A 9085-nucleotide genomic window follows, 5' to 3' on the forward strand; every position below is an offset into this window, starting at 1 on the left:
GAAATATATGGTTTCAGCATTTAAACAGTGTTTTTGTTTTATATTCATATTCTTATATTACAGGAAAAGACATTACACATATAGTATTACAGGAAAAGACATATATATATATATATATATATATATATATATATATATATATATATATATATATATATATATATATATATATAATATTTTATAAATATTCTGCTGTTTGCCCCTCTGCATTATTTTAGTAGGGATATTATTCTAACAAAGACAGGACAGCGTCTCTGTCGAAGCTAGAAGAACACGGGCAGGGAGGTAGGCTGTGTTTTTCCCCAAAAGTAACGTCTTTTATTAGCGGATAGGTTAGCATCAGGGACCTAACCCACAGGGAGGGTTTTTACCAAGTCGCCTCTAGTGAAGGTGGTCTTATGCTTCCTTTTTCCCTGTTCTATGCATTCGGTGATGTTTTGTCAATTTTTAGACTGCCGGAGGCTACATACAAGCGTTGCTAACAGGAACGACAGTGACCTGACCTGATGCCGGCAGAGAGAGAGAACGACTGTTATAAAATGAGCACTCATCCATGCTCCGAGCAACTCTGTCCTTTATCCTTTCCTGTCTGTTATTTTACTAAGTGAGTAGACGTAGCGCGTTGCTCCAACTCCCGGGCATCTGTTGCAATCGCGTAAGCAATCCACGTGAAGGTAAGTCTGGAAGTGACAAGATTTTCGTTTATTTGCTAGTATCTCTTCCACTGTACTTATTTTTTTCCATTTTTCCCCTTCAGCCACCATTTACAAGAGAACCTGGTATAACCATGTTTCTTTTATGAAGTCTAGTTTATGAATAATGAACATTGCCTAGTGAAATTGCATAAGCTATTCCCATGCAGTAAGTAGGAATTAGGGAAAGTCAACTGTAAGTAAAAATTCAGGCAAGCCTTGGATCCTGACATCACCATTGTTTGGAAGAGAGATATCCTTTACCAATACTAACTTTGTACGGTAACCGTGAGTGTACGAACACCGTTGCGTTATTCTTTACTGAAGCCAGGAAAATTAACTGTGTCCAATGTCGACTAAGTGGTTCGTGTAATTTCCCTCGCTATCACAGGACATTTTTCTTTGTTGGGACTAGTTGGGTAATGAAAGGGGTTTGATGTAATTTATTTGTTTCAGAATTAATCTAATTATTCAGTCATAGTTCCGACTGGCAACCTAATCCAATTAAGTAATTGTCTGTCTTTTGGGGGTAACTTTTAGCTTCAATTGGCAGTTTACATGTGTCTTCGGCAGAGCAGGATTACATAAATTACAATAATTAATTTGAAAACTCATTAGCCAAAGCCCACACGTAACACTGGCATACCTCGCCAGGATGCTCTAGTTAATTTAAAGAGAAGAATCGGGAATCAAATTAATTACAAATCAATTGCAGAGGAAAGTCAGATCATATTTAATTTCATGGTAATTCTTCCAAACAAGAAGACAAGACAAGGTATGATGGCAGTAAGGATACCAATTCTATAAAGAAATTAGCATAGGTAGGGAAGTGTGTATTGAGAGCAGCTAATTTGTAATTTACAATTTACACAGTCTTAAAGAAAAACTGTGCCGAGTTCGGACACGGCTAGCCACATATTTCCCAAGGTCGTGAGCTGAGTTATCGAGTCATATTTAATATTTTGCTATTTTCCTCAGCCAAGGATTAATGATGATATCGATTTTTGAACGAGTTAACTATTGCACGACAAAGAACAGAGAATGTGTGCCTAATATTTCTCTCGTAGGTAAGGCGGACAAAATTTGCGAAGTTCGTTGAATTTCGAAAAGCAGTAACCACATTCATCACTACGAAGAGGCCACCGAGCGAGTGTAACGGAGTTAATACATTTTCATATCGCTGGAAGCATAACAAAATTCCGTGTCATTAATATAGCAAGCGAACCGCAACAGTTAATTTCATAATTGGAATTTTTAAGTAATGTAAATTCAGACCTGTCAGGATGTCACGAATCCACTTACTTTGTGTTGCTAACTGCCACTCAATAAGCATGGCAGATCATTAAGCAGTCGATTCAGAACGAGAAAGAAAAAAAAAGAAAAGCATAGCTCATAGTACTTTCGTTTTCCATCTCCATAACATAAAATCCTTTGCATCGTTGGTGTAATTAGCTAAAACCTGTATTCCTACATTTGCTTTGTTTGTTTTGTGATAGGGATATGAGGACTTTGTGTGCTTTTCATTGGAAACAAAACAACGCCACACCTCAGGATCGTGTATTCCTCCGCTGGTGTGCGTCCAGCAGTTTGTTTTGAATTTCGCTGTGTTATAACAGGATTCATCTGACCTTTTGGGGAATGAGCTGACCACTCCCATGTCCACCATCTTAAAACCCTTGTTGTTGTTTGTGTGAATGGTTTGTGGGGGCTACCCAGTCACCATAGCCTCTGCCTCAATTGCCACTTCGGGAGCTACTTTGTTTGGCATAGTAATCTTACTTGCAAAATCTTTGACAGAAATAAACTTCAATAGATAGGAAATTAGGTGCAGGATTCCATACAATAGGTAAAAGCAAGGAATAATTTAGTTAGGGAATGATAGGACTTATTTAGGAAATATATAACAAAAAAGTTCCTATACAATTACACTGACATAGGAAATTATATGAAAGAAAAGAACTTCCAATTTTAATCATACTTACCAGGGTAAGACATACGACTTGGACCACAGGGAAAGTTAAGATTGCTAAAACAGTCCCCTGAATATAGCCCAAGAAAGATGTATTTCAAAATAAGAAACTTGCCAGTGTGCATTTATAATAATTTTACTTATTTTCTCAGGCAGCACAAACTTTGCTTGCTGAATACTTTTCTCTCTCTCTCTCTCTCTCTCTCTCTCTCTCTCTCTCTCACACACATTCAAGTAAGCATTCAACCATAAATCCGAAGTACGTGCACCGTCTTCATAGAAAGAACGGGCCGACACCGGAATAATCAAATAACTAAGCCAAATAAAAAGAAAGACCTCTGTCCCACAGATAGATGAGGACAAGTCAAGCTAACAAAAAAAAATCAGTTATAGAAAACTGCCGGTCACGAGTGAGGACTTTTACCCAGACATAAGCAAAAGGTAGCCTTCCTCCCTCTGCATGAAAGGAAGTAGCAGCTGGTACTAGGAACTAGTCACTCATGAGGGCCTCAAAAGCAACAACAATTTATTTTCCTTTTTCACAGTACCACTAATCTGAGGCACTGTCCCAACCTGAATAGCTTCCATCTCCCTCTCTCTTTTACCTTCCCTTTCTCTCCCACTCATTTGTTACACTCTGCTGGGGTAGAGTGCATTTTCCTCTTAACTACTGTCCAGATTAGTTGAATACAAATCAAGTGTTGTACCTAGGAATGCACTGGCACCATAGTGTCACCAAAGGAAAAAAAGAGAAAAACCAGAACAGGAACACAGAAGAAAATCCTTTTGTGACCAAGCTGACACCAGTGCATAACGATACTGAGTGCCACCAGTGTGACCTTTACACGGCACACTCAACCACAGTGCCACCTTATTGAAAAGGTGCCACGTCACTGAAGTGTCACCCAAGTACGTCCTGTTAACCTGGATAGACGCCCTTACCCACCAGAACCATGGCAACAGAGAATCATAGGGCCTTCATGGAGCTGGAGCAGGCAGCAGGTCTCACGGGATTGGACTTTACCAAGTGGGTTAAGGAACAGCTGGATGACTTGGCCAAGCAAGTGAAGAAAGAAAGACTGGAACGGCGGAATTATGAAGCCGAACAGAGGAATTATGAAGCTGAAAGGAGGAGTGAAGAACAACAGAGGCAGCTGGAAGACGAAAGAGAAGAAAGGAGAAGACAGCATGAGTTAGCCTGCAAGGAGAGTGAGCTAGCTCTCAAAGAAAAGGAGCTCGAGCTGGAAAGAAGGAGAATAGCAAATGTCGAAGCTATGGCTACACACCAAGCCTCCAACCCTACACCTGCTGCACCAAATGCTCCAATCTCGGGCATTAATTCCCTCGTCCCCAAGTGGACTGAGGACGAGCCAGAAGCATAGTTGGAGGAGATAGAGACACTCTTTGATAACTATAGCACCACCGAGACAGAGAGGGCCTTAGTACTAGCCAAGCACATGGAGGGAAAAGCTAAGGCAGCCTTTCACTCACTGGAGAAGAATCAGAGAGGCAACATGGTTGAAGTGCGTAGAGTCATCACGAAGGCCTATGAAATAACCCCGGAGAAATGGAGACAGCAGTTCTGAGGTCTCGCCAAGGAAGTCGGCTGGTCCTGGACTGAATGGGCCCGTCACAAGAATCAGGCTGGTACCCGCTGGTTCGACTCCTCGTCTTGCACTACGTTTGAGGACCTCTTCAATTGGACCATGCTGGAGGATCTCTACCAATGCGTGCCTGGGCCCCTTGCTGTGTATCTAAATGATAAGCAACCCACCACCCTTATGGAAGCCTGCCGTATGGCCGATTCATGGGAAACCTTCAACCGGTCTCACAGCACATCTCAGCGGTGCATAGTGCCACCTGGATACCTCTCAGGCTTGACTCGCCCGAAGAATGGACTGCCTAGCAAGCCTGCGTGCACCCACTGTTAGAGGGTGGGGCACACTGAAGCTGAGTGCCGATACAAGCTTGGCACTAACAAGCAGCCTCCTACTAACAGCCAGAACTCCTCTCCATCTACATCCCCGCAACCCCCTCCACCAACCGTCACTGCAGGTCACTGAGCCCTACAAAGGTCCCATGCTGATCCTGTGGTGCTGTCGGCCACTACAGTGCTGGACATCCGGCCTGTCCACATCATGTCCCCACCACCGAGTTCATGAACCTCATTAGCACCTCATTCTCCGCAGCCAGGCCGCAGAAGATAATGTACCCCGAGAGACTGGAGACCCAGTCCATGTCAGTGGCCCCTCTTAAGGGCTCTAGCTTCCACGGTTGACGAGAAAACCTGGTGGGAGATGAAGTGGATAGAGGGCCACACCATTACTGTTCCCACAGTCAAGCTCAAGGTCACGACACCTTGGGGCACGGTACCCCACCGCCTTGGCGTGGTGAGTGGAATTCAGCCCAGAGTGGACTTCCTGTTGGGTCAGGACCTCCTCTGGGGAAGCCCTTCACCAACGGCACTTCACAGCCATGCTACCTCCTCCACGGAGGCCCAGACTGTAAGAGAACCCCACGAAGTAAAACCACCTTCCGCCCACCGAAGTGGTTAGAGGAAGAGGCACACACCAAACCGTTCTTGGCCTAGTCCTCTCCATTCACGAAGGGGCGGCCAAACAAAGAGGTCCTCCCTCTCCCCGGAGAGACGTTCAGGAGGAGCAGTACCGCTGTAGGACGTGTAAGCAGACAGGCCACTCCACTAATTGGAAGGGCTGCCCAAGTAAGCAACGCCCAGCGGATGCCCCCGAGCAAGACTCTCTGAGAGGCTCTGATCTCCAGCTGGAGCAGGAATCTCTGCCACAGCCAAATTCAAGCCATCCTTGAGGTGTTGCACCTCCGGACCCCTTGTCAGGCATGCCTGACCCTCAGTCGCTGCCAGTGCCACTTGCGAGCACTGAGCAGTGCCACGCTCCGTCCGGCACGGTCATTGAGCCACCAATTAAGGAGGACCCCGTGCCTGGTCCAAATCATAAGGCTGATCCTCCTCCGGGAGATCCAGGATCCCTCAGGACACTAATCATGGCAACCGGATAGCCTACAGCACCTGATACTTCTTCACCCAATCCGTCCCCAGAGGATGAACCCCTGGTGGATCAACCTGTCACACCTTCTCTGGGAGACCATGAACTGGCCTCCTCGGACACAGAGGTGGAGATCGCTCTCGCTCTGGTTGTTGCAGCAGCTGTTGTAGGGAGCCCTCCAGTAGCGTCTGAAACTACCCCTGACTTCGCGCCCGCTAGCCCTTCTGGCCTTTCCCCAGGGTTGATGCCCTCATTACCTTCCAGGTCCGACATAGTTAGGCCTTGGAGGAACCCGAAGAAGAAGAAGAAGGGGTGGAAGAGAGCCCAGTAGTTGCAGAGCTATTAGCTCATTCTGGCACTAGTGCCCTTTTGGCACAGTGCCTTACCATCTTAGAGTGATCCTGGCCCCTTGCCAGAGGAGGTAGCCAGCGTGATCTCTACTTTACAGTAGCCAGACCGGATTGAGTACATCGGAGTAGTAACCATGTAAGTACAGTGTAACTGAAATCAGATAATCTATACTATTGTGAAGAGAACCCCTACGCTCATGACATGTATGGCCTAAGACCTCAGTGAGGCAAGCATTTATCATATGAGGCAAACCTCGTGTATTAACCAGTAATTACCAGTTGTAGTGCAGAAAACCATGTAACTTAGCTAGTTTGTTGTCCTTTATGTTGGTGCTACGGACGTGTTCAGATAGGTTAGGATAGGAAATACCATAGAATGTACCATTTGGCTAGGTCTAAAACATCACAATTATAAGAGGTAGCACGTAATAACCATAAGCACCTTTGAGTACAATTAGGGTACTGTGAGTAAGTAATGAAAGCTTATACCCTTTCTAGAGTTAGGTAGATCTGTAGCTAGTTAGACTGCATGGGACAAATCTGCTCAGGGGAGAAGAGTAAAGTAATAGAGGCGAACAGCTTGCTTAGTACAGACCTTCAGGCCCAAAAGGGAGTGAAGGCCTTCTTAAGGGGGGGAGCTTTTATAAATATTCTGCTGTTCACCCCTCTGCATTATTTTAGTAGGGATATTATTCTAACAAAGACAGGACAGCAACTCTGTCGAAGCTAGAGGAACGCGGGCATGGAGGTAGGCTGTGTTTTAAAAAAAAAATGTAACTTCCTTTAGTAGCGGATAGGTTAGCATCAGGGATCTAACCCACAAGGAGGGTTTTTACCAAGTCACCTCTAGTGAAGATGGTCTTAAGCTTCCTTTTACCCTGTTCTATGCATTTGGCGATGTTTTGTCAATTTTCAGACTGCCAGAGGCTACATACAAGCATTGCTGACGGGAACAACAGTGACCTGGTGCCAGCAGAGAGAGAGAATGACCGTCATAAGACGAGCACGCATCTGTGCACTGAGCAACTCTGTCCTTTGTCCTTTCCTGTCTGTTATTTTACTAAGTGAATAGAGGTAATGCGTTACTCCAACTCCCGGGCGTCCATTGCAATTGCGTAAGCAACCCACGTGAAGGTAAGTCTAGAAGTGACAAGATTTTTGTCGATTTGCTAGTATCTCTTCCACTGTACTTATTTTTTTCCATTTTTCCCCTTCAGCCACCATTTACGAGAGAACCTGGTATAACCATATTTCTTTTATGAAGTCTAGTTTATGAATAATGAACATTCTTCTTCGTTTAACGTGCTTTTCCCATTTTTTATATGGGGTAAGCACGATGCCTTCTTTTGAAGGACTTTGATTTGGCGTTGGGATAGGCCGTAGCCTCGATCGGCTGCCCTGCCTGACATCGCTTAGACCCTGATAGCGCATGTGTACATGTATCGTGCCAAATCCCCAGCTCCCTTTCTCCCAGCAGCGAGAAGGGTTGAGCGGTTAGGTCGACAGTTCGAGAGGTGTGAGGTGTCTGTTATGTTTTTTAGAAGATGTTGGAGTGGCTTTGTTTGTGTGTGTATTAGTCTGCAACACCCATTTGCTTCCAGCAAACCTATCCGTTGATTACATACATAATCCCAGGGTGTCTACACAGATAGCAAAGTGTCCGCCTCTCTGACCGGTCGGCTGCAGATTTGAACCCACGCCACAGACCTCTGTGAAGTCCGAGGCTGCTACTCTACCGACCAAGCCATCGAGGCTCTTGAATAATGAACATTGCCTAGTGAAATTGCATAAGCTATTCCCATGTAGTAAGTAGGAATTAGGGAAAGTCAACTATAAGTAAAAATTCAGGCAAGCCTTGGATCCTGACATCACCATTGTTTGGAAGAGAAATATCCTTTACCAATACTAACTTCGTATGGAGTGTATGAACACCGTGCGTTATTCTTTACTGAAGCCAGGAAAATTAACTGTGTCCGACGTCGACTAAGTGGTTCATGTAATTTCCCTCGCTATCACAGGACATTTTTCTTTGTTGGGACTAGTTGGGTAATGAAAGGGGTTTGATGTAATTTATTTGTTACAGAATTAATCCAATTATTCAGTCATAGTTCTGACTGGCGACCTAATCCAATTAAGCAATTGTCTGTCTTTTGGGGGTAACCTTTAGCTTCAATTGACAGTTTACGTGAGTCTTCGGCAGAGCAGGGCTACATAAATTATAATAATTAATTTAAAAACTCACTAGCCAAAGCCCACATATATATATATTATATATATGATAGATGAGTGTCACAGAGTGTATAGGTGTCTTATGGGTATTGTTGCAGAGCCTACTGTGTAAGAGAATGAAGCTGCTGGTGTTTTAGAAGTTTTCAATGCAATGTTCATTCACAGTTCAGCATTTAGTTCAAGTATGAATGTAAATGATCCTTTTTGTTTCTTAGGAACCATCGTCTGCGAAAACGGCTTAATGTTGAAATGCAAACATTCTCAACACTCACTATGTACAGCATATATATATATATATATATATATATATATATATATATATATATATATATATATATATATATATATATATATATATATATATATATATAATATATATAATATGTGTGTAATTTAATGGCTGTTACGTAATTTGGCATGCTTGTAGGTTCGAATACTGACGTGAAAGTGAAAGTCTCATCGTTTATTTCCCACTTGGATATAGGCTCGAACACATAACATATGCTAGAAAGTAAGGAAGTTGCAAGGTCATTATGACTGTTAAGATACACACACAAATACAAACAGATAATTATCTTAATAATTTATTTTAGTTGTCTGTAAAACAAAAGTATTGAGATGGCTTTGTCTGTCCATCCACGCTTTATACTCCCCGGACTTTTTTCTGTCTGCACTTTTTCTGCCTGCCCTCAGATCTTAAAAACTACTGAGCATAGAGGGCTGTAAATTGATATGTTGATCATCGCCATCCCTCGCCCCCCCAATCATCAAACATACCAAATTGCAGCTCTCTAGCCCCTGTAGTTTTTATTTTATGTAAGG

The 9085-nt window shown here is 43.6% G+C and overlaps 1 protein-coding gene across 1 annotated transcript in view; it reads left to right on the forward strand.

Moving 5' to 3' along the window:
- Positions 1-9085, forward strand: part of LOC136842292 (uncharacterized) — a 62066-nt gene that overhangs the window by 25107 nt on the left and 27874 nt on the right. Inside the window, exons 4-5 of the mRNA XM_067109552.1 lie at positions 3625-4042; positions 4999-5165. Coding sequence (XP_066965653.1) covers positions 3625-4042; positions 4999-5165 — 585 coding nt within the window. The remainder of the gene's footprint in view (positions 1-3624; positions 4043-4998; positions 5166-9085) is intronic.

The sequence above is a fragment of the Macrobrachium rosenbergii genome, chromosome 10, assembly GCF_040412425.1.
Source record: "Macrobrachium rosenbergii isolate ZJJX-2024 chromosome 10, ASM4041242v1, whole genome shotgun sequence".
Taxonomy (NCBI): domain Eukaryota; kingdom Metazoa; phylum Arthropoda; class Malacostraca; order Decapoda; family Palaemonidae; genus Macrobrachium; species Macrobrachium rosenbergii.